This window comes from Cervus canadensis, chromosome 12, assembly GCF_019320065.1.
Source record: "Cervus canadensis isolate Bull #8, Minnesota chromosome 12, ASM1932006v1, whole genome shotgun sequence".
Classification (NCBI taxonomy): domain Eukaryota; kingdom Metazoa; phylum Chordata; class Mammalia; order Artiodactyla; family Cervidae; genus Cervus; species Cervus canadensis.
In genome coordinates this window covers 30,847,510-30,874,719 of record NC_057397.1, presented here as the reverse complement: position 1 = coordinate 30,874,719, position 27,210 = coordinate 30,847,510, and the positions used below count along the sequence as shown (strand labels likewise).

General features: G+C 37.7%; 1 protein-coding gene across 3 annotated transcripts in view; it reads right to left on the bottom strand.

Annotated features, from left to right (window-relative positions):
* The window catches only part of PREX2 (phosphatidylinositol-3,4,5-trisphosphate dependent Rac exchange factor 2), a 285,626-nt gene that overhangs the window by 60,677 nt on the left and 197,739 nt on the right, over positions 1-27,210 (bottom strand). For all 3 annotated transcript variants that reach the window (XR_006272238.1, XM_043483105.1, XM_043483104.1), the window contains 3 exons: positions 24,219-24,321; positions 17,636-17,779; positions 7,833-7,947 (listed from right to left, as the gene is read on the bottom strand). Coding sequence is in view for 2 of the 3 variants with exons in the window: in XM_043483105.1 (XP_043339040.1) it covers positions 7,833-7,947; positions 17,636-17,779; positions 24,219-24,321 (362 nt within the window). In the remaining variant the exon portion in view is untranslated. The remainder of the gene's footprint in view (positions 1-7,832; positions 7,948-17,635; positions 17,780-24,218; positions 24,322-27,210) is intronic.

The following is a 27,210-nucleotide window of genomic DNA, read 5'->3' as shown; positions in this document are numbered from 1 at the left end:
TGCTCAAATTCATGTCCATAGATAATACCCCAAGCCATATCCCTGAGCTGTTTTGTAGATTCTTACCAGGTGTTTTGTAGATGCTTACCAGGTGGAAGAAGTAAACTGTAGACTGACCACAAACACATAACCCCAGACAGGTTGTAACCAGAAGGTGGATGACGTCAGCTTTTAATCTCCTCACCACCAACCAATCAGAAGACTGTACACAAGCTGATCACACATCCTGTAACCCACCTCCCTCACTCTACCTTTAAAAACCCGTCCCTGAAAGCCATTGGAAAGTCTGGGCCTTTTGAGCATTAGCTGCCTGGACTCCTCGTTTGGTGCTCTGCAATAAATGCTGAACTGTCCTTCAGTACAACCTGGTGTCAGTGGACTGGCATTACTGTGCATTAGGCGAGGAGACCCATGTCTGGTTTGGTAATGAGCCTATGACTGCAGATGGGGTCAAAGCCTGAAGTCCTGCTATTCTTTATTTTTTCATGCTGTTTGATAGTCCTAAAGATGTGAAATGGTAGTAAGGCTATGCCATTCTTCATATCTGTCTCATGCCGGGAGAACACACTCACTTTTTTTCCCTTCAAGGTAGAGAGAAATGACCCATTTTATGGAGATGCTATCATGGGAACAGCCAAACACATGCATCCTTCTAGCCAGACATTTGTCAGCTGAAAAAACTGTTCAAAATATAAGACTCTGAGATTGATATTTGTGTAGCATTTCTTGCTAACCTAAACAAAACATCTATCATCCTTATACTTGTTATATAAAATATATTTTGTTTTTTAAAAAATTCTCTTTAAAGAAAATGTGTCATTCTATATCCAAAAAATGACATACTTAAAGGGAATATATGCTTTCAATAATTTCCTTGTCTGCTTTCTATAAAGATGATGAGTTTACATTGAGATATCTCAAACTATAAGCCCTAAAATATTCAGTACAAAGTTGTCATTTCACCACACTAATAAATAACCTTAGAATCTAATATACAACTTGTTTCCTTTTGATTTTTCTCTTTTGCTTTAACGCTGACTTTATGCTGAAAAGGGTATTTGAAAAAAGCTAATCTAGACCCCTCCACCTAAAAGGAGCACTTTACAGAAGAATACCGTTCACATTCACATTTATCTCATTAGTCACCATGCAGTGCAGCTTTCTGCCAATAAACAGGATACATTAAAATGAAAGGATTTGGCAATGATAAAGTACATTTATGTAAGGTGGGGGAAAAAAATGAGGCTAATGGGAATGATGGCTTATGGCCAGAGTAAATACAAAGGGGAGTCTGAGTTAGAAAACAGAGAATAAAATAGTGAAGGTAAGGAATGAGAATGCCCCTCGCTCTGGAATTTTGTGGTTAGAATTTCTGAGTTAGACACTTCACATGCCGTACTTCTTAAGAATCGGAAGGAAATCAATCAAGAACATCATCTGACTTGGCACCGGAGGGTATATTTTAGAAGCAGCTGTTAGAAATTTCCGCTGGCTCAATCCTGTTCACCAGGAGAAACAACTAACCCAGGGTGTGTGCAGGCCCCCAGTGCCATGGCTCTGAGGCACGAGGCAGACTCCCGAGGTACACGGCCTCATCTGTATTCCCCTGGAGACTGGAGGAGAAACAATCAGCACGGCCAGCTGGCCACCACATGCTTCACTACTGCTTCCAGCAAACTTCAACCATTTGAATTCTATTTGCAAGAGATGCATGAGATATAACTGGACAGCAGGAATTCAATAAAACATTTGCAATGGTCTCCTTCCTTACAAAAACATCCAAACTCCTACAATAGACTACAGCCCTTACATAACAGGCCTCTGCATAGCTCTCTCAACACTAATGATCCTTTTCAACTTGTCAGCACTGCCCTGGCCACCTTTGTCTTCCTCAGACAAGATAAGCTATTGCCATGACCCATTTGCATCAATTTGCTGCTTTGGGAACAATCTTCCCCCATACTCTGGCAATCATCTCCTTGTGATTCAGGTTCCTTTCGAATCTTCTTGTGTGCTTAGTCACGTCCGACTCTGTGACTCTGTGACTCCTGCCAGGTCCCTCTGACCATGGATTTGCCAGGCAAGAATACTGGAGTGGGTTGCCATTTCCTTCCCCAGGGGATCTTCCCAACCCAGGGACTGAATCTGAGTCTTCAGCATTGGCAGATGGATTCTTTACCTCTGTACCACCTGGGAAGCCGTTCTTTCAGATAACATCTAATATTTAAGTTCTTCCTAACTACCTGCTCTAACTGACCAATCTTTCAGTATAGCAACTAGTTTCAGATTTTCTTCATTGCACTTTTCACTATCCGCAATACATTGTTTATGTATTAGCTTATTTGTTCATTTTCCATCTTGGCGATTCTTACAAGAATGGAAACCTCATGAACATTCAATGAATAAATGATACAGAATCAGAGCAACTGGAGGCACTTGATAATATCTGATACCAAAACTTCGTAACAGAAAATTTGTTTATCATGTAAACAGTTTGCTCGTCTCACTGAGTTAGCCTAATATAGTAAAAAAAAAAAAAAAAAATTACAGACTTTAAAGAGAAAAAAGTCTTTAAATCCTGTTTTCACCAGTTATTATCTGGGTTAACTTGTGCAACTTCCCTTTAAAATAGAAATGAAAAAAAAAAATAAATAAAATAGAAATGATAATATGGAACTCATTGGCTTATTAAATAATGTACATAACTCACCTAGCATTGTGACTGGTTTCTAATGTGTTCTTAAAAATTGGTAGGTATCATGGCTACATTATCTTTTCTTTTAAGGAGCAAATTTCCACCTGTTCTTTGCTGTTCTGGAGAGATCTCTATAACTGATGTGAAATCCATTGTTTTTGCTTGTCCAGAATCCTTACCCCATGCTTTCTATAACAGCTCACTGGTCTTCTGTGATGCTCAGCCCACCCAGGAACAGGCACATGACTCAGGTCTTGTATTAGACCAGGTACTTTGCTGGAAATCTTAGTTGGCACGAGAGGTACAGTGGGGACACCTTCTCTTCTCTGAATGCAATACTGGTCTGTGGTGACCACTTCTACCCAAAAGTGAAACAACTCTGCCTGAAAATGAAGCCCACAAAGAGGACAGGAATACCAAAGAGAGAGAGAGAGAAAGAGTATCTTGAAGACCTATATACCTGGATCCAGCTGTACCTGAAGCACCCACAGTCACTGGATATACTGATTATATAAGCCATATTATTGTGTTTATGCCTGTTTAAGTTTGGTTTCTGAAACCTGTAATCTGAAGAATTTTAGAATCTAAAGCTTTCCAATAAAGCTTTTCAATAAGATAATAGTTTATTAATTTACCTACTTATGCTGTTTGTTTTAAGGCCTTTTCTGATGTCTAATTAGTAAATTAACATTTGGAATGAAACAGTTTTCAGTGAAAGTGTTAAAAAGGCTCTAGGGCTATGAGGAACTAGTGACCCCTGAAGGTTTTTTTTAACATCGACAATAACAGCCATTAAAGAAATGGTCAAGGTCAGCCTCTGGGTCTGAAAACCAAGAACAGATTGCTCAAGAGCCACATCTGAGTATCTGAGGTTACAAGTAACAGGAAAAATTAAGGAAGAAATTAACACCCTTACTCAAGAAATCAACAGGAAAAAATGGCATTATTGGGAGTAAAGAGGAAGGTAATTGTCTTCCTGTGCAAAGGAAATTTAATATTCAGCAAGAAAGATATATAGCAGGTAACTGCTGACAAGGGCATGTAATTTGTAGCAAGTCTGTACTTTTAAAATGCTCTCTTCAGCAAAGATACATTAAAACGTTTTCTTATGTTAAGAGGACAGCATGAAATTAATACAAATGCTATTTTTCTTAACAAAGAATCTTGAACATCTTGTCACGTATCTATTCTTGTTATTGTACCAGTCGCTCAATCCCATCTGACTCTTTGTGACCCCAGGGACTGCAGCACGCCAGGTTTCCCTATCCTTCACCATCTCCCAGAGTTTGCTCAAATTCATGTCCTCTTTTTTAAAAAAATATAAATATACACTCGTGTATAGTGAGTGTATATGTGTATTTTTAAAAAAAGACCCATAGGTGTGTAAAGGCTATGCCCCATCCCCACTTTTCTTTGCCAGTTCCAGCTAAATAATTTAATGCAACTAAACATATATTTATGAGAGCTTTCTATGCAAGATACTCTGATAAATGCAATGGGAAACAGCAAGATAAACTTACCCTGCATCTCAAAGAGCTTATAATAGAATAAAGAAGATAAAGAACCTATACACATAACTGAATTCTGGGATAATAACTGAATTCGGTAACAGCCATAAAGTAAAATAAAGTAAAATGGTAGAGGGGAAGGATGAGCTGTCACTCATTTAGCCTCGGGCAGGGGCTCTGAAATTTGAGTGTGATTTGATGAGAACCACCTGGAAGGCTTGTTCCAACACAGAGTGCAGGGTCCACCCAAGAGATGCTTTTAACAAGCTTGCAGATGACACGGATGCTGCTGGTCTGGAGGTCATACTGAGACAACTTCCCAATCTATGGAATTGGTTTTCAATTCTAGTAACACATTGGACTTCCCTGGTGGCTGAGACGGTAAAAGCGTCTGCCTACAATGTGGGAGACCTGGGTTCGATCCCTGGGTCAGGAAGATCCCCTGGAGAAGGAAATGGCAACCCACTCCAGTATTCTCGCCAGGAGAAACCCATCGACAGAGGAGCCTGGTGGACTACATTCCATAGAGTTGCAAAGAATCAGACACAACTGAAGCGACTCAGTACGTAAGGGACTTCTGAAAAACCGAATGCCCAGGGCTTCATCCTAGCCCAAAAACAAATGAAAAATGTTTTATGAAGGAGACGATCCTAGAGCTGGACATTGAATCATATGAGTAGTAGCTTTATAGACAGGGGAGACAGGAAGCGGAAGCTAAGTGAAGTGTGAAAACTCAGGGGAGAAGGAAAATAAAGGGTATGGTTAGAAATGAGGAAAACTCAGCCAGGCTGGCATACAGGCAGAGAAAGAAAGTCTTGGGTTAAGTCATGAAAGATGCTGACTGCCTGGCAAGGGAGTTTGTGACTCTTTTTGGTGGGGGGAGAGCAATAAGAAATCAACAAATGCTTCGAGTAGAAGAGTGACATGGTCAGACATGTGGGTTAAAATTATTATCTGGGGGCAAAATTCTGAGCAGATTAGAACAACACTGCTCCTTAGAGCAGAGAAGGCAATGGCACCCCACTCCAGTCCTCTTGCCTGGAAAATCCCATGGACGGAGGAGCCTGGTAGGCTGCAGTCCATGGGGTCGCTAAGAGTCAGACACGACTGAGTGACTTCCCTTTCACTTTTCACTTTCATGCATTGGAGAAGGAAATGGCAACCCACTCCAGTGTTCTTGCCTGGAGAATCCCAGGGACGGGGGAACCTGGTGGGCTGCCGTCTACGGGGTCGCACAGAGTCGGACATGACTGAAGCGACTTAGCAGCAGCAGCGGCAGCAGCTCCTTAGAGAGCAGAAATGAGTGAGGATGCTACAGCAGTGGTCTACTGGGATGCTGGTCTGGCAGTCATACTTTGACAACTTCCCGATCTGTAGAATTGGTTTACAATTCGACCAACATATTAGAATCTCCCAAGGGACTTCGAAGGCTTCTGAGGTGGTGCTAGTAGTAAAGCATCCACCTGCCAGTGCAGGAGACATAAGAGACGTGGGTTCAATCCCTGGGTCGGGAAGATCCAGTTTGTCTGCTCAAACTGGACTCAGGGGATGTATTCTCAGGGCACACAGGTTCCATAGAAATGCTTTAATTTTGTATTCTTATTTGAAAGATAACCTATATTTTATCAGATATGAAAGCAAAAATTCTCTTTTGTGCTGCTGCTGCTAAGTCACTTCAGTCGTGTCCGACTCTGTGCGACCCCATAGGCGGCAGCCCATCAGGCTCCCCCGTCCCTGGGATTCTCCAGGCAAGAACACTGGAGTGGGTTGCCACTTCCTTCTCCAATGCATGAAAGTGAAAAGTGAAAGTGAAGTCGTTCAGTCATGTCTGACTCCTAGCGACCCCATGGACCACAGCCTACCAGGCTCCTCCGTCCATGGGATTTTCCAGGCAAGAGTACTGGAGTGGGGTGCCATTGCCTTCTCCGTCTTTTGTGCTAATGGTACTCAAATGAGAGGTCTTCACAAGATGTGACTTAGCTTCTTAAGTCAGTATTGCTTAGTTAGTGAGGGTGAAAGTCACTCAGTCATGTCTGAATCTTGCGACCCTGTGGACTATACAGTCCATGGAATTCTCTAGGCCAGAATACTGGGGTGGGTAGCCTTTCCCTTCTCCAGGGGATCTTCCCAACCCAGAGATCGAACCCAGGTCTTCCGTATTGCAGGCAGACTCTTTACAAGCTGAGCCACAAGGGAAGCCCAAGAATACTGGAGTGGGTAGCCTATCCCTTCTCCAGCAGATCTTTCTGACCCAGGAATCTAGACACAGTATTTGAGCTTCCCTGATGGCTGAGATGGTAAAGAATCACCAGCAATTCAGGAGACGCGGGTTCAATCCCTGGGTTGGGAAAGATTCCCTGGAAAAGGGCATGGCAACCTCCTATTCTTATATCCAGTATTTCTGCCTGGAGAATCCCATGGACAGAGGAGCCAGGCAGGCTACAGTCCATGGGGTCGCAAAGAGTCAGACATGACTAAGCACAAACACACAGTATTTAAGAACTCAAGAATAACCTTTTTTTTTTCCCCTGTGAAAGTCTATTAGATGTCTTTGAGAAATAATGATCTAGACAAGGTAATAAAATTAGGACAGTGTAAGAGAATCATCAGGATCTTCAACTAGATTTTAGGAGGAAAAGAAAATGAGAATTGAAAAAATACTGGGGGCTTTGAGGCTAAAGATGATAAAATGATGGTAGAGAGTAAAGAACATGGAAAAGGGACAGGTTTGTGTGAGGCAGGGTTAGCGTGAGGATGCACTCACAGTGAAACAAAGCCAGCCCACTGGTGGTAACCACAAGAACCAACCCCTTCCTGCACCAGGAATTTTAGGAATTAATTTATCTTCATGATTTGGCCATATTATGGACAAAACCAAAAAAAAAAAAAGAAAAACAACAGTATTTTTGATTTACTAAGGCCTAAGGCAGAACAAAATCTTTTTTCTTTTAAAAATAAAAGCCATAATCTGTCAATAATTTTAAAAGATGACCTATTACCAGAGTAATTTATAAAAGGGAGATGGAGGCTAATAAGTAATTGAAGATTAAAGCTTCTGAATTATAACACATTTCCCTTTCACTTATTGTGGTTCATTTTTTCCTGCCATTGATCATGATACCAGTAAGATGATTTTTAGAGGAAAAACAATAAAATGCAATGCTACTTGAAAATATTTGAAAGTAGATACTTTTTCCAATATCAAGCAGTACCTGTTTTATTTTATCTTCTATGTTAAACATATTCACCTCTTGGTATAAGGTACTGGCTGTTTGTTGTTTAACGGTACATAAAGGAAACTATTTTACCTTTAATCCACTGAATCTCCTAGGAAACACTGCTATAAAAGATCAATGGTTTTATTCTCCTGATAATGGTCTGCTAAATATTTAATCTCTTGATCTTCCTAAGAAATTAAGACAATAGCATGAAAGTTTTAAAACTTTTTCTAACTTATTTGCAAAAAAAAGAACCCATTAGAATATCAGAAATATTAAACCCTAAACAATAGGACTTTATATCAAAAGAAATACCATGATTAATCATCTAACGAATAATCGCAAAAGTTCTATTCATCTCTCTTGTTACAATATGAAAACTTCAAAAAAAAAAACTGAACAATGACATACCTGAGCTTCTGGTTGTACTGTTTGACCTTTTCCAAGGAGGCTGCATTTATCTGAGCTTGAAATTCCTCCACCGAAACATTGTCTCTATAATAATATCCTTCCATGCTCTCCAGTGCTGTGAAAACAAGTAAATGTACTCTTCATGTGATTGTATAACTCAGTTTCTCCACATTTAGTGTCATCTTATTATTAGTAAATGCATTGAATAGCACCAAATATGACCACATACACAAGAAATAAGGTTAAACCAGTCCAAAAAAAGATAAAAATCATCCTTGGGCTCAAATATTTGGCAATTATCTTTAGTAAGCAGGCAAAGGTAATTTCTAATTTAAACTGTCAGGACTTCCCTGGTGGTCCAGCGGTCAGGAAGACTCCATGCTCTCAATGCAGGGGGCCCAGGTTCAATCCCTGTTTGGGGAACTAAGATCCCACATGCCACACTAAGCCTCAGTGCTGCAGCTAGAGAAGCCCACTCAATGAAGATCCAGCACAGCCAAGATAGATGAAAAGAAAAGAACTTAAAAAATTTTGTCTTCTATTTTTAAAAAAGTTTTGTACATGTTTTTGTGAAGCTGAACTCAAACTTCATATATATTATTTATACATATATATTATTTATACTCAAACTTCATATATATATATATATGTATATATATATATGCATTGCTTCCCTCATGGCTCAGTGGCAAAGAATTTGCCTGCCAGTGCAGGAGATACGGGTTTGATCCCAGGGTGGGAAAGATTCCCTGGGGGAGAAAATGGCAACCCACTCCAGTATTCTTGCCTGGGATATCCCACAGATGGAGGAGCTTGGCAGATTACAACCATGGGGTCACCAAAGAGTTGGACATGACTAAACGACTAAACAACACAACACACATACATATAAACACATACATGTATATATACATATAAACACACACCATATATACACATACATATAGCTAGGTATGAGAATCAGAAATGTGTATTAACATAATAAGAGTAAAAAATTTGAATCTGTTTGTCTCCATGTATATTAATATTCTCCTGCAGTTGCAACTAAATTATGAAACAAGAAGTATAGATAAAGAGAACTCTTAGAATACTACCTCTACTTCAATGGTCAGTTAATTCAGTTAAAAATAAATAAGCTCTGTCATGACCTTGAGGGGTAGAATGTAGGGTGGGAAGAAGGCTCAAGAGTGAGGGAATGTATGTATACACATAGCCAATTCACTTCACCTTACAGCAGAGACTAACACAACATTGTAAAGCAATTATATGCTAATAAAACGGGACCATTTATGGAGAAACATTTAAGGAAATAAATAAATAAGCTAAAACATATTTATATATATGTAAAACTTACCATTAATTTAAAATGCCTTTGATTAACATAGATTTCTTTCATAACTAATATTTTTAGTTAAGTGTTTCTTCTTCCTTTAGACTTTACACAGTGATATTTTTAACCTTTTGGAGAGGAAATGAATCACAGGAAAGTGCCTAGAAATACAAGATTCCCTTTCAAGAGGCTGCCAGCAACAGGAATGGTGATGGATCCAATTTGGAAATGCAAATTATTTCCCCTTGAACTTGTTACCACTAATGAGCCTCAATTTTCAGCAAATTAATTCAAAATGGATAAAAGAAATAATCTTTCAAAACTGCTAAATGCCATAGTCTCTAAACTAAATAATAATGTTTCCTCAAATTGACAAAAACATTACCACTTTGGGGCAAAGACAGAAAAGGCACTGCTCATTTTAGCTGTGCTGTTTTCTAAACTAATCAGATTTTTAGGGCATTAAAGAAATGACAAAATTTTTAGAGTATTGCTAAATTTAATTTTTTTTTTTAAATGGCACTGTTGGTCTATAATTGAGCAAATCATTTGTGGAAAGTTAGAGAGAAAGCTTCCTAACATTTACTTCAGTACAGAAAATTGAATTTGTGGGCTTCTTTCAAGAATTATTTATTTGTTTATTCCTTATGAATTCTGCATTCATTAGAATATTTGCAACTGGTTCAGTAAGATTCTGGGCCTGCATACACACAAGAAATACAAGGGGGTCTCCCTGATAAAACAGTCCTCAAATACATGTGACATTCCCTTCCATTAGTGTTATTTGTGAAAGCCCACTATTCCAGGAAGATTCAGCCTATCAATAGTCATACTTCACTGTGAATTCCTCTTCTGAGTTATAAAGCTAATAGTGAAAACCCTTGCATTGAAGTAAAACCATAACTTCCATTGCTTAGGAGCTGTGTGACCTTGGACATGTTAATTACTATCTAAGAGCCTCAGGTTTCTTATTTGTGAAATGGAAAATACGACCACCTACTAATAACGGTACATGGGAAACAATTACATTAAGTAATAGTAATTAAGAGTGCCCATGACTATTCTCATCACTTGCTGAATGTATTTTATGTACTAGGTGCCCAATGCCCCAGAAGCATGATCTCCTTCTATTTCCAGAACAGGTAGTGATGATGGATGAGTTAGCCTAGCCAAACAGGAAGTTTGTTTCCAACCAAGAGGAGGATCCACGCAAGGATGTTTCAGTTTGTGATTTAAGGCCAAGAAGATTGGAAGATGACTTTAGAAAGGGGTGATGGGGTGGAGGCAGGGGATTGACAGTGGGAGGGAACAAGAAAACCTCTGGGATCTAGTTTCTATAAAGTCTTCATGACTCAGCTTTGTCCAGAATGTCCAGTCCTGCTCTAAAAGCTTGTTACAAACAGAGAAACAAATGTGACTTATATTTCTTAAGAAATTTTCAAATTCACAACAGTTAAAATTCACAATTATATAAATTTTAAAATAAGAAAAGAGTTTAACAATGTTGCCAGGAGTCTCAGCAATATAGGGAAATAAACAACAACAAAGAAATGAGTTTTATGTTTAAAAAGTAAACTTTGCATGGCAAAGCAGAGGAAGGAGAACAACATTCCCTATTTTAGGTGAACAACTTGGTCATCTTTTTTAAAAAAGAAAATAAAATGACATATACCAAACTAAATTTGTATTCTCAGCAGAAAAAAAGGCTAAATATATAATAAAATCCAAACTTCAAAGTCTGACCCTTCCTTAGCATTTCCTTGTCTAATTTCTTAATTAGACAATTAACTCTAATTAGTACAGACATAGTTGGTCGAATAGTTCTGACATACTTGGTGGAATAAATATTTTAAAATAGTACCAACATATTTGATTGAATGAACATTAACTTACTTAAGAGCACTTAACTGAAAGCAATATTTAATATTTAAAACACTACTTGAGTTTGTTAGCTTGTTTTAGTTCTACTACTTTTGAATTTAGAAGCAAAACATTATTTTAAAAGCAGGTATAGTCAGTAAAAAAAAAAAATGTTAGAGAAAATTATAGATTAAATTATCTAAGACTGAAAATGAGCCTCTCTTCCACTCACTCAAAATACATTTCACGGCTTTTCCAAGAAAGGAATTGATCAGAAAAAAATATAGATCCTCTGAGTAACAATTTTAAGAATAGTTTCAGCTAACACCCTCTTCTGATAGCACAAAAGAATTGCATTGGTTAAAAAAGACACTACATATGGACTGTTACAAATCGCCAGAAATGGTCAGAATTCCTCAGAACTGGTCCCAGTTCGTAAAGAAGGCAAGTTTTGTCTGTTACTGTGACCAACACGGGCAAAGGCTGCGCTGCCTTGTAAAGAGATGTGGGTGCTCACGCTCATAAAGACCCACTCTTAACTTTCAGGAAATTTCAGTTCTGGGAACTGTTCCTTCCTTTCTAAAGAGCTATTACATGTTTTGGTTATACATACTCTGCAAAACCCCAATGGAAAACTAAAGGCTGCACCTTTTGAAGAACCTTAAGAAGAGTTTTCCAGGAAAGAAAAAGTGTAACTTAGAAACTGATAGTGTTTATAACAGACTGCTCCCTTTTATTTAAAAAAGAGAGAGCACTCAAGTTTCTGGGTGATTTTAATTATGGTCAGAGAGGTAATATCTTTTTTTTTTTTTTTTTTTGAGGTAATACCTTTTAAAGAAGTAAAAGTTAGGAGCAACAGTTTTGGGTGCTAGCTTTTTGTACAGGAAGTGAAGAAACCAAATACCCCCAAGAATGTGCTTGTGTAGAAAGAACCAGCATCGAATATTCCATTTAGTTTAAGGAAAATCACTATCAAAGACCCAGGCAGTAGGTACTTAACACTTTACAAGAAAGGGATGCTATATTGCTGGGCACAATATATACCTTAAAAAAAAAAAAAACAAAAAAAACAAAAAAAACAACCCTTTCATCTGATGTCATGTCCCAAAGAGGTAGAATACACGGATCCAAGAACCTGCCTCCAAAGGTTCTTCCCAAACTAGGGATTGATCCCATGTCTCCTGCATTGGCAGGATACTTTACTACTGAGCCACTTGGGAAGCCCCCCAGCTTGTCCCATTAACATGCTGCTAAATTGTCCTCCCAGGAACAGAGGCCCATCACAGTCAGGAAGGACACACTCCCTGGACAAAGGAATGGATCTGAAGAAGAAAGATGTGAACTGAGGCAGATGTTCTAGAACTACCCACTCACATCCCCTTTCCAAAATGAAGGGCTTACTCTCCAGCTGCTGTGACTGTCAGAAGGCATCCCTCAGTGGTCAGCTCTCTAGGGCATCTTCGGCCTGTGCTGATAACAACTGTCCCACCCAAATTACATTCTCTCTGTGTAGCCCGAGTCCTGATGATCTAACAGTGCAGAAGCAAAAAGGCTCAGTTCTCATTGCCCCAGCTCCCCAGAATCTAGAAGTGTCAACACCGTGAAATGGATTCAGCTAATTAAGCAAAGATGAACTGGATACCCGCATGTGTGTGCGTGCCATCATGTCTGACTCTTTGCAACCCCACGGACTGTAGCCCACCAGGCTTCTCGGTCCATGGAAGTTTCCAGGCAAGAATACTGGAGTGGGTTGCCATTTTCTCCTCCAGGGGATCTTCCAGACCCAGGGATCGAACCCTCAGCTCTTGCATCTTTGGATTGGCAGGGGGACTTTTTTAATTGGAGGATAATTATTTTACAATATTGTGATCATTTTTGCCATACATCAACATGAATTGGCCATAAGTAAACATATGTCCTCTCCTCCTTCCCACCTTCCTCCTCACCCCATCTCTCCAGGATGTCACAGAGCCATGGCTTTGGGTGCTCTATGTCATAAATCAAACTCCCACTGGCTATCTATTTTACATATGGTGAAAAGATGGGCAATGTCGCTCACCATTAGAGAAGTGCCAATCAAAACCACAAGGAGGCAGGCAGTTTCTTTACCACTGCACCACCAGAAGTCTATATAATTGCACAGTGATTTATAATCCACATTGCACTGTGCTTTCTCACTCCTGAGGGACATTAGAATCACCTGGAGAGCTTCTGAAATATACTGACATGTGAGCCCCACCTCCCAGAGATTCTGACTTCATTGGTTTGGTGTGTGACCAAGCACGGGTGTTTTCTAAAATGTTCCCAAGATGACTGAAGGGCAGCCAGCATTGAGAAGCACTGCAAGACTGCATGATAGTAAGCCAGGCACCCTGGGTGTCTATCCCCCTTGAACTCCCATTTTCACTCAGTTTATAGTCACTTACTTTATCCAAGGGCTCATGAATCCCAACAGGATTCATTGTCTGGCTTATAGGAAGTAATTCTAGAAGATTGCTTCACTGTGACCCCCATCTTCTAGTGTTCTGGTGATGCTTTGTGTTGACTTTTCTGTCTGGCTGTTTCTGTGTTCCTAACCTTGGAAATCTGTCTTTTTGTCATTTTGGCTGCCTAGCTTCTTGTTCTAAAGCAGCTCTGGTTTTCAGCAATGGATGTTCCCTAAAGCATACCTTACTTGCCTCCAACTCTGGAATTCCTGATTTACTAGTTGGTCTGATCTCTGCAGGGCGCCCCATACATCAGAGTGCCCTCCTCTGCCCAAGGATCCATGCAGACAAGAAAAATAACAAGTCAGGACATTTGCTTCTTCTTCTAAGTATGTTGTCCTTGGTACCATATACTTGTGTGCTTCCCAGGTAGCTCAGTGGTAAAGAATCCAGCTGCCAATGCAGGAGACGCAGGTTCTATCCCTGGGTTGGGAAGAAAGAAATGGCAACCTGCTCCAGTATTCTTGCCTGGGAAATCCCATGGACAGAGGAGCCTGGTAGGCTACAGTCCACAGGGTCACAAAAGAGCCAGACACAACTTAGCGACTAAACAACAACAAGGCATTTACTTAGCACCATCCACTATGGACCATACAGTTAGGAAGGCTTCCCAGGTGGCGCTAGTGGTAAGGAAACTTGCCTGCCAATGCAGGAGACACAAGAGATGTGGGTTCGACCCCTGGGTTGGGAAGTTCCCGTGGAGGTGGGCACGGGAACCTACTCCTGTATTCTTGCCTGGAGAATCCCACGGACAGAGGAACCTGGTGAGCTGCAGTCCATCAGGTTGCAAAGAGTTGGACACGACTGAAGTGACTTAGCATGCATGCACAGTTAGGAGGGCTGATTCTAATACATTTCCCAGGAAATTTTCAAATTCATCCACTTTATTCTTTTTTATTTGCTAGCAAAGACTCATGTACCCACAAAATGAAAACCCTTCAAATAAACTTTCATCCCAGGAATAGACTCTATTTGGAATCCCTTCCATTTACCACCACTTTCAATTACCAGATGGTAATCTCTACTCAAGCTGGGGCTGAATTTCCTGCGCTGCTCTCCCGAGCTGATGAAACCTCAGAACAACTAATGATTCCTCATGGGAGTTCTATGAGTGCAGAGGAACCTCTGCATCTCCTTTAAATAAACAACCTTATCACTGACAGACTGTTAATGAGACAGACTCCCTTCCAGTCTTCTTTACCTAGCTGTGACCTCCATGGCAGAAGAATTTCTGCTATCGCCTCTTCAAATCACTTTTTATATTTTACTGCTGTGTGAATACTAAAACCTAATGTTTGCAAAAGCTTTTCTTTAAATTACATTGTAAAAGCAATATTGTACTCGCTGAAATCATATATATTTAGGGATTCTTTTTAAATTAGCTTTAGCCACAATTATAAAATAGAGACCACTTGCAAAATAATTCTTTCCCTGTGCATATTGGCTGCTAGGTATAAATATTCAGCTATTTATGGCTGTGTGTCTCAAATGTAATCACTTTTTTAGAAGAGATGATTAATGCCATCTGTCATTTCAAGAATGACTTCAAAGACAAAATTTTTAAAAACAGAGAAAGAAAGAAAATGAAAGGAAGGTCCTTTAACAAGTGCATGGTCTGCTTAAATGCTAAAAAAGTGAACATTCCAGACCAGTAGCCTTTTCTGTGTTCTAAATCTACCGATCTCTGTAATGCCTTTTCACGTATTTTAGGCTAACCTATTCTTCTAGCCTAGTTCCAAAGGTATATTTTTGCTCAATTTCTTTTTTTTTTTTATTTCTTTTCATTGTAAATTCTGTTCACCTATATGGACTCTACCACATAAATGAAAACACTTCTAATAACTCCTAAGATCTCTCCGCTGAAATTTTTCTTGGCTTAAATGCATTCTTGCCAAGTATCTGTTTGAGATAGCCATTGTTTTTTGTGAACTGAGAACTTACAGATGTACAAGCTGGATTTAGAAAAGGCACAGGAACCAGAGATTAAATTGCCAGCATTCACTAGATCATAGAGAAAGCAAGGGAATTCCAGAAAAACATCTACTTCTGCTTCATTGACTGTGCTAAAGCCTTTGACTCTGTGGATCACAACAAACTGTGGAAAATTCTTAAAGGGATGGGAAAACGAGACCACCTAACCTGCCTCCTGAAAAAAGGCAGGTCAAGAAGCACCAGTTAGAACAGGACATGAAACAAGACTGGTTGTTTCCCAAATTGGGAAAGGAGTACGTCAAAGCTGTATGTTGTCACTCTGCTTATTTAACTTATATGCAGAGTACATCATGAGAAACGCTGGGCTGGAGGACTCACAGGCTGGAACCAAGATTGCTGGGAGAAATGTCAACAAGCTCAAGATATGCAAGTGATACCACTCCAATGACAAAGAGTGAAAAGGAACTAAAGAGCCTCTTGATGAGAGTGAGAGAGGAGAGTAAGAAATCTGGCTTAAACCTCAACATTCAAAAAACTAAGATCACGGCATCTAGTCCCATCACTTCATGGAAATTAGAAGGGGAAAAAGTGAAAACAGTGATAGATTTTATATTCTGGGACTCCAAAATCACTGTGAATGGTGACTGCAGCCACGAAATTCAAACATACTTGCTCCTTGGAAGAAGAGCTATGACAAATCTAGACAGTTTATTAAAATGCAGAGACATCACTTTGCTGACAAAGGTGTGTACTCCAAGCTATGATTTTTCCAGTAGTCATGTATGAATGTGAGAGTTGGACCATAAAGAAGGCTGAGCACCAAAGAACTGATGTTTTCAAATTGTGGTGCTGAGAGTCCCTTGGACTGCAAGGAGATCAAATCAGTCAGTCCTAAAGGAAATCAACCCTGAATATCCACTGGAAGCACTGATGCTGAAGCTGAAACTCCAATACTCTGGCCACCTGATGCAAAGAGCTGACTCACTGGAATAGACCCTGACGCTGGCAAAGATTGAGGGCAGGAGAAGAGGGTGACGAAGGATGAGATGGTTGGATGGCATTACCAATACAATGGACATGAGTCTGAGCAAACTCTGGGAGATAGTGAAGGACAGGGAGGTCTGGAGTGCTGAAGTCCATGGGGTCAGAGTTCAGACATGACTTAGGGACTCAACAACAACAACAACAGCATTGTTTTTAAACTATGGCAATTGAAGGAAGGGTAATCTATCTTTTAGAATTATAACACGCAGGAGGCACAAAGCAGAATTTTCATTTGGTCGAGAATTTAGATTTCACACGTCGGTCGGTTCTTCAGTTACCAAAATTGATTTTATTCCTCTATTCTATTTTTATTAAAAAAAAAAAAAAAACTCCACAGCAAAACCAAAGCAGTCTTAAAAACTCAAAATAAGAAAAAATGTAGTATTCTGTGGTACCACTTAGAGAAATCTTGTGATCACAACATGAATCTTTTTTAAAAAAAATCATAGACAAAAAGAAACTATACAATAATCTGGATTCCTGACCTTTCTGGCTTTTGTGACTCCAAAGATTAAAAAGATTCAGGACCTTCCCTGGGAAATCAGTTCACTGCAAGAATCTTCTTATTCATGTCAATCTTAATTTCTTCTACTGTGGTTAACACTCATTGTTCATTTGCCAAAACAATTTTTTTTAACTTATAAAAGGGATACATTTTTACTGACAAAATTAACATAATGCAAAAAACTCAAAGAATAAAAAATCAACAATTTAAACAATTTAATCACCCAGTGATATTGAAAACATTTTATATATATGTAAGTATATACATACATGTATGACATAATTGAGTTCATAAATTTTTTGTAATCTGATTGTGTATACTATCAAACTTTTTCTATCTCATAAAATACTTTAACCATATGTTAATGGCTTTGCAATAATTTATTTAAGGCAAATCAATTTATCTTTATTTAAGCCACTCATGTCTTATTTCTCTATTATAAATAATGCTGCAATTCTGCTTGATAAATATTTATACCACACATGATTTTCCCTTAATAGACAGTCAGACAAGGAAACATACTAAGTATTCAGAATAAACTTCTGAATTGGTTGAAAAAGAATGATGGTTATTATTACATTTCTTTTAAACAACTGATAAAGAAAATAATCTAAGTACATGAAAGTACAAAAAAGAAAGCAATTACCTTGTGAAAAAAGAACAGGATGAATTTTAAACCCTCCTCCATTTTTCAACCGTTGAGGCAGTTGTTCAAAATGATAACTATCAATGTAGAAGTAAACTTTCAGAGCTTGCCGGCTTCCTTCTGCTTGATAAGTAAGAGGAACATCTAAAATGACATTTAATGTTATATTACTTCCTATCATCAGGGTATGTTATATAGTATGTTTGTTAAAAACTAGTATTCATCAATTACTTTACATTAAAAGTACGCACGTATATTAAGTTCAGGTTCGGCATACTTAACAGCACTGTTTGGTGAAAGAGTATTAAATCAGGTTCTCATTAGCTAATGCAACAGGTTTATTACTGTACTGTATATAAAATTCTGTAACAGAAAACTTCATTACATTTTGACACACCAGACGTCTCAGTTAACTAAATGAGAAGTTTAGATACACGTGGTTTGGAATCAAAATCTCCCAAGGCAGCTGCCTCATTCATATTTTAGTCAAGATGACTCCTTGGGGTACACTTGTGAAGTAGCGTGCAAGAAACTGAGTGCATAGCAACCATTATCAAAATTAGCATGGGTTTTGCAAACTCCACTCTCTGAGCACCAGATCAAAAAGGTATTACCTCTGTCCCTGCTTTACACTCATTAGACATTATCTGTTTAAATTCTTTTAGCTACTTTCAAAGATCCTAAATTTAATTACTCACAACAAAACTCCAACCAACTTGAAAAGCTGGAATGCTGCAGTAGTATTTCACAGTGCTATCATAAATCCTTCTTATTTTATGATACTTGTCTGTGACAAATAACTTCCACTTCATTAAAAAGAATGCAAACTCTTCCTAAAAGGCTACAATAGTCACATTAACCAGTTTAAAGTTAAGGCCAAAACAGAGTAAGTATTTAATATATGTTCTTGACTCAATATTATTTTTACCCTGCTTCTTGAAATAAAACTGTATAAAAGTAGAGCTCAAGATTAAATACCATAAGTGATCACAAATTCCAGGTTTCTTACTAAATGTATCTAATTCTGCATATCAATAGAGGACTTATTGTATTAACATCTACAATTCCTCTTTATACCATATAATTATGCTTATTTTTTGTTTCTTTTTTTTTAAGGGAGACGTGAAGAAATTGAGGTTAGGAAAGAGAATAAACAAATTTCACAGTTGAAGATTTGGAAGTTAAGTGCATTTTAATGAGTGGGAAAATTCTTTTTTTTTTTTTTCTGGTACTAAAAGAAAAAAGATGCATGAATACTAAATAAATTAGAGATTAAAATATACAAAATATCTGTATCCTCTAGTTCCCCTTTCCATACAATGCCTCTCATATATATTATAATTTGGTTAAATTCTATCCCTTAGTTCCAACGTTGTCAATCTCTGTATTTGGATATTTGTATTTATAATCTCTGTATTTGTAAAACATTATTGGAAGGAAAATGATAATGCAGCAGTATCATATCACTGCGTTAGCAAAGCACAAATAAAGATGCTACACCAGGAATTAGGAAACTGAAAAATGATTGAAAATGATCAAGTATACTAAATCTAAAATGTGGTTAAAACTAAGAGTGCTATGTGAAAGACTTTTCCTCAAGGTATTTGCTACATATGTAAAAGTAACAGAGATGCTAGTGGTAAAGGATCTGCCTGCCAATGCAGGAGACCTAAGAGACATGGGTTCTATCCCTGGGCTGGGAAGATCCCCTGGAGGAGGACACGACAACCCACTCCAATAAGCTTGCCTGGAGAATTTCATGAACAGAGAAGCCTGGCTGGCTATAGTCCATGGGATCGCTGAGTTGGATATGACTGAGCAATTAACACCTTCATTTTCACTAATTACATCATATGACATGGGAAATATTTTGTACTTCCTCTATACCAAAGTGGGTCAGACTGCCCTTTTATTCCTTTGTATCTCTCACTAGTAGCTAAGGTTCATGCCAACAGGGATTTTATTTTACTTAATCAATATTATATCCCTAGAACTTAGTTCAGTACCAAGCATGTTATATACACCTTATAATTATTTGTTCAAAGAAAATGAAATATCTTTAATCCAGATATTTGAGTTCTACTTGCTTGGCTTGCATTTTTCTTCAGAATCTCATTGTTCCTTAATGCAAAAATAAGACTGTGAATAATGCTAAATGGAGCTTTTTTAAAAGAACACAGATTAATAAAGCAGAGACAGTGGCCTCAAATATTTACTGAATACTATCATAAGCCTTATATAGTGCTAGAGACTTTCAAATACATTATTTTCTTTAAGCCTCACAATCCCATGAGTCAGGGAAAGCTAATATTCTCCTGCTTGCAGATGAGAGTGGAGCCTGGATTTGAGCTCGGATTTCTTGATGTCAAGGCCCAGTGTTCTCTATATGCTTCATGCTTCCAACCCTCTGGACTCAGTCCTTCCCTTATAGACACTCAGCCAACTAGTCTTCATCACAGTGATGCAAGTTAGTCAATCTGACCCCTCTGCTTCTAGGCTTACAGAAAGATCAAGTCACATGCAGTTAATAAAAAAGGTTTAGTTTTCTTACACTATTTCAATATGACGTGATGACACTTGGGTATAAATAATTCTCTTCTTTGTTAAAACAACTCAAAATAATAACTATACTATCGTAACAGTTTAAATTTGCTTAGAATACCTAGTATCATAGCCTTGGAACTGACTTGTCACTGGAGAACTAACTTCAAAAGTTGAGATTATGCTTCAGGGAAATACATAAAAATGTACTGCCACACAATATAGCACAAGTTTTGTGCTTATTGTGTCTACATTTATAATGTTATTTATATAATGTCAAAATATTATGTACATGGTCTCAATTACCTTTATTATTTAGTATATATTTCAATATGCCAAAGTTAAATCTCTCATAATGAATGTGCAGCAAATATTTTATCAAACTTAAAATACTGGTTCATCTCCAGCTTACTCAACAGACCATTCACCAGTAATGTCGTATTTGAATCATGGACAACATGCTCCTTTGAAGTTATGGTTCCTCAGGCAAAGTTTAAAAGAAAAAGTATCAGGTTACACTGTGAAAATAGAGTTTCTCTGCCTTGTAGTGAAATTATTCCTATATTATTCAAGTAAATGAAAATATATTCTATTTTATATCTGCCCACAGAAGACCGTACAATTTGCCCCAATTTGCCCAAATAATATTATCCTTATCAAATAATCCCCTTTACCAAATACTCCCTAGAATACAGCCTAAACCCCTAACATTGTAATTCATGTTTTTGTGCTCTCATTTATCAGTGGAGATGACACTTTAATAAGATTTTATTCTCTCTGCCCACATAATTTAATACAGACAGGATGAACCACTTCCCATCTCCACAGCTACCCTCAAGGTCAAGTCACCGTCATCCCTCACCTGGGTCACTGCAAGGCCTTCCTAAGTGGCCTCTCTGCTTCTGCCCTTGCCTGGTAAGGTCCACTCAACACAGCGGCACACGCTGCCTTTGGTTTAGTATGTGCCATTCCCCTGCTCAGTGGCTCAATGAGAAAGGCAAAGCTCTTTCAAAGACCGGCCTCCTCTTTGCTCTCAGCCCCTTCTCCTTACCCCTCTCTGACTTTGCTCCAGGCACCCAGCCCTCCCTGCTATCCCCAGAATGTGTCACACATGCTCCCACCTTGGGATCTTTGTTCTCACTGTTTCAGTGAACCTGGAACACCCTTCTCCCAAATACAGTAGGCCCTTTACTGAATTTCTACATTCACAGATGCAGAAATACATTCACAGGTTCTGCATTCACAGATTCTACCAACTGCATGTCCAAAAAAAAAAAAAATCCAGAAAGTTCCAAAAAGCAAATTTGAATTTGCTTCCGACCAGCAACATTTTGACCATTTACACTGGTATTTACATCAGAGCACTTATTAATATATTGGTATTCTAAGTGATCTAGAGATAAGTTAAAGTATACAGGAGGATGTGCATAGGTTACATGCAAATACTACACCATTTTATATGCTACTTGAGCATCTGTGGATTTTGGTATCTGAGAGGTTCCTGGAACCAATTCCTGAGAGATAACTCTGTCTGTGTGACTTGTTTCTGGTCTTCACCCTCCTCCTTAGAATGCTTCCCTCCCTAGCATTACACACAGGCAACCTTTCACCTGCCCCTTCAATTTCCCTCTTTGTTCTTTTCTATGTCCCTTCATGCAGTCATATTATTATCTTCTAATTTATCATCAAATTAACTCATTTATTTCCCATATTATCTCTGTCTGCTTAGTCCTCTACTCCATTCAGCACCTGGAAATGTGCTTTGCCATAGTAGGCATTTTAGAAATTTTTGATAAATGATTATCATTCCTAGATAACAAATTAAATGAATATTTATTGAGTCCCTATTTATTGTACTAGATATCGGAAATGTGAAAATAAATAAAAACCTTTCCAAGTCCTGAAGATACAGATCTTCTACCATAATTCATAGGACCCTTACACTTATTGATAAATAAGAACCAGAAAAATAACAAACTGCTAAAAGATTTCTTGGCCCAATAGACACATTTTAAACCTATATGTGACAATATAGGTTGAAGTGGTATATAAATGATGATAATGTGCAGAAACTAAAAGATATAGAGATTAAACCTTAAGAACTATTTCTCTGAATGCAGATTTCTAAAACAATGCCCTTGTTAGGTTTAACAATGGCAAATTGCTAAATGAAAGGGATACTTTTCAATCTTTCAATTGAACTTCATAACTTCTTTGCAACATTAGATACAACCAAGTTCTGTCAAAATGTTTTTCTTCATTCTGCACAAGTTTGTTTTTCCTTCTACTTTTATAACCATAAAATCTTTCTGCCTACTGCACTGTATAAACTGAATTGATATTTGTTCATTCATCTCCTTGAAAAAAACACATTGTGCTTTTTGTTTCAGGCATTCTCTTGGGTGCTGGAGGTACAACAATGAACAAGACAGGAAAAAGTTTTGCCATCTTGAAAACTGTACAGGATGAATAAGTGAATCAAAATAGTTAATATGATTATATTTGTACACATTAAAATTTTGACATGGATGAAATAATCTTTGATTTCCACTTTTAAGCTAGCAAAAATGTAAAATATGTGTCTACTCCTTCAGAATTAAATTATAAATTTTAACAATTATTGTCAGATCAAACAATTATAATGTCTCTCAATTGATTTAATCTAAATGCTACACAATGTGAGCATAACTTAGGTCTCTGTGTATTACTGGCTCTAAATGCTCGTGTATATTGCCTGCTAACACATTCTCTACAGGATCATTTGAGGATGAGCAGTGGAAACCCAATACAGTCATTTTTACTATATAATTGTTATATGTTAGAGCAAAAGTTCTGGATGCCTCAGAGATTATCTACATAGCTGGAAATATTAGGGCAGTTCTTTTACTAAAAAATATTGACATGAAAAAAATAGCAGAAAGGACAAATGTTCTATCAACCCATTTATAAAATTCAGAGAGAGAAAGCAGAATCAAGGTTAGCAGGGACTGGAGAAAGGGAGGAAGATAATTACTGTTTAATGCATATGGAGTTTCTGTTTGGGAGGATGAAAAAGCTCTGCAGATGGATGGTGGAAATGGTTGCACAACATTTTGAATAAACGGAAATGTACACCGAAACCGATTAAATGGCAAATTTAATGGTATGTATATTTTATCACAATAATAAAAAAGAAAGAAAAGACAATCTTGAGTAGCCCAAAATTTGCTGCACACACTCCAAAAAAGTTTTAGAGGTCAGATTAAGAGATAAAAATATCTGATGGAAGCAACCTAGATGCCCATCAGCAGATGAATGGATAAGGAAGCTGTGGTACATATACACCATGGAATTTTACTCAGCCGTCAAAAAGAATTCATTTGAACCAGTCCTAATGAGATGGATGAAACTGGAGCCCCTTATACAGAGTGAAGTAAGCCAGAAAGATAAAGAACATTACAGCATACTAACACATATATATGGAATTTAGAAAGATGGTAACGATAACCCTATATGCAAAACAGAAAAAGAGACACAGAAATACAGAACAGACTTTTGAACTCTGTGGGAGAAGGTGAGGGTGGGATGTTTCAAAAGAACAGCATGTATACTATCTATGGTGAAACAGATCACCAGCCCAGGTGGGATGCATGAGACAAGTGCTCGGGCCTGGTGCACTGGGAAGACCCAGAGGAATCGGGTGGAGAGGGAGATGGGAGGGGGGATCGGGATGGGGAATAAGTGTAAATCTATGGCTGATTCATATCAATGTATGACAAAACCCACTGAAATGTTGTGAAGTAATTAGCCTCCAACTAATAAAAAAATTAAAAAAAAAAAAAAAAAGAGATAAAAATATCTGTATAAGATTAGGTGTAGATTTAACTTATATATACTTTCTATCACTTTCCCAGTTGGTTTTATTATTTTACATTAAAAATAATTATATATATATATATAACTTAATCTTCATATCAAATATATTCATATCCAGGTTTTGCCATATATTGTTTGATAACAAAATAAATCTTATAAAACACATATGAAATATTTAACTACTTACTTGCAACCAATGGTTCCTCTTCTGATGGTTTAAAGTAGAAAGAAACCTTTTCCAAATCAAACAGTGCAACCAGTGTGTCTTCTAGCATGGCTTGTTCATCTGTCTAGAGAGAAAGAAAATCAATACATGATATGATTGGATTGTTTGAGATAGAGCATAACATAACATTACAAAACATCTCCAGACCAAAACTAGCTTCACTTGTGTTTTATTTACATACAAACCACATTATCAACATACCTAAGAACTTATTGCCTAAAATGAAATGAACTAATCTTCAGATTTACAAGTTTCTTTTGTAGCTTCATGTTTTTCTTTTCCTCTACTGTCTAAACGATTCTGAACAATTTTTCAGTCTATTTTGTAGCTAGATTCTAGTTATACTGATTTTATCTCTTAGTTACAGACAAATGTGTACACATAAACATCTTATTTGCCTCTAAATCTCTATAATCTTATAAATGTAACAGCTGAAAAGAAAAAATACTGTTTTCTTAAAAAGCCACAGTACATAATGGTCATTGTATTTTACAATAAGATAACCTATGCATTATTCAATTTGCAATTTATGAAAACTGTGATAAAATCAATTTGCATGTATGTGATGATTTTTCTTCCAAAGAGCTTGGGGACAAGAATCATTTTCACTTGCTTTTATAGGGACTTACTTCCCTGGTGGCTCAGAAGGTAAGGAATTTACCTGCAACCCAAGAGATGGAGGTTCAATCCCTGGGTCAGGAAGATTCCCCTGGAGAAGGGAATGGCAACCCACTCCAGTATTCTTACCTGGAGAATTCCATGGACAGAAGAGCCTTGTGGGCTATAGTTCATGGGGTCACAAAGAGTCGGACATGACTGAGCGACTAACTCTTCAACACTTTCAATCTAGAATCTTGTGAATATGAGATCTGATTTGTTTTAATCTTTCATTTCATTCCTATATTTTACAGTTGAGGTAGGTAAGATCCAGACTTACTAGCAAGCAATTGCATATCTCAGTATCATCATCTTTTAGTACTGGGTTCTGGGCATCCTATTAGCAGATCAGGGTAGTATCAAAGTCTTTTACTAATTTGATCATGAAAGTATAATTAACTTTATCATACACATCTTTTCTTTCAAAAGTAACATTTATTTCCTTAAGAAAATCAATGGTCCTTTTAAACAATAATTTTAACATGCTATGTCCTCATTTTTAAAAGTTGCTGTAGCTTAAAATCATATTTTGGGGGCAGCATAAGTAGAGGGTGGAGATGGTAAAGAATTTCCATTGTGTGGGGAAAAAAATACAAAGGCAGCCCCAGACCCCAAAGAAGGACAGCATGGGTAACAAAAGGTTAACAGCATCATCACTTTGTACCTCAGTTTGGTACTTAATATAATGGATGGTACACAGTCAATGCTGGATAAATGTTTATGAGATTCTTACTTTTTAAAGTCCGTTGGAGGGTAGAAAAATGCTATAAATCTGAAATTGTAGGGACAGGACTAAAGAATGAGCATTTTTCCAGTTAAGAGGAATATATATACACAGGAAGAAATGTCCCAAACAGGCATTATAATACGTAGATGTGGTTAAAGTCATACCCAAGGACCTAGGACTGTGCTCAGCACCCAGAGACACATAGACTGCCAGTGACTGCAGCTCCCAGCGAGCCCTTCACAGTCCCAGGAGACTTTTATGCTCTTGTTACAGAGACAGAAAGATTATGGGTTTCCTAGACTTTTTAAAACTACCTTTGGATTTTGAAAATTAATTTTTAAAAATTAACTTAAGGACTGTTGCTGTTTAGTTACTAAGTCATGTCTGACTCTTTTGTGTCCCCATGGACTGTAGCATGCCAGGCTCTTCTGTCCATGAGATTTCCCAGGCAAGAATATTGGAGTGGGTTGCCATTTCCTCCTCCAGGAGATCTTCCCAACTCGAGGATCGAACTTGCATCTCCTGCGCTGGTAGGCGGATTCATCATCACTGCACCATCAGGGAAGCCCACCTTAAGGGTATCAGACACCAATTTAAAATAAAAAACAGCTTTCTTGAGATACAATTCACATATCATAAATTTCGCCCATTTTAAGTGCACAGCTCAAGGGCTTATAGTATATATACAGAGCTGTGTAACTGTCACCATCATCTGATTTTAGAATATTTTCCCCACTAGCATTGAACCTCCATATACCTTCCCCCAATCCTTAGCTCCAGGAAATGAATAGCCTACTATTAGTCTCTAAAATTTGTCTTTTGTATTATTACACAATAATGTAATCAAATAATAGTCTTTTGTAACTAGTTTATTTCTCTTAACAATATTTTCAAGGTTTATCCATGTGGTAGCATGAATCAGTAGCTCACTGCTTTTTATTGCTTAATAATATTCTATTGTGTAGATATACCCCAACTTGATTGACTCATCATTCAGTTTTTGGACAATCAGATTGTTTTCACATTTTAGCTATTATGAATAATTTTTCTAGGAACATTTGTGTACATGTTTTTGTTAGAATATGTTTTCATTTCTCTTGGATATTACCTATGAGTAGAATTTCTGGGTCATATGGAAATTCCATGCTTAACATTTGGAGGAACTGCCAAAATGTCTTCCAAAATGACTGCTCTCTTTTACATTCCCTTCAACAGTGTATGAGGGTTGTAATTTCTCCACATCCTCGCCAACGCCTGTGCCTATCTTTGTCTTTTGGGTTACATTCATCCACATCTCTGTGACAGAGCATCTTATGCAGTTTTGATTTGCATGTCCCCAGTGGCTAAAGACGTTGATCATCTTTTCATGCGCCATTTATACTGTCTTTGGAAAATGTCCATTCAAATCCTCTCTGCCTGCTTGTTAATTGAGTTGCCTTCTTATTCTTTAGTTTTAAAGGATTCGTTATATAATTTGGATGTAAGCCAGTTACTAAATGCATGGATTACAAGTTTTTTCTCCCATTCCTTTGTGGGTTTACTTTCAAATAAAAGTACCAGCACATGACC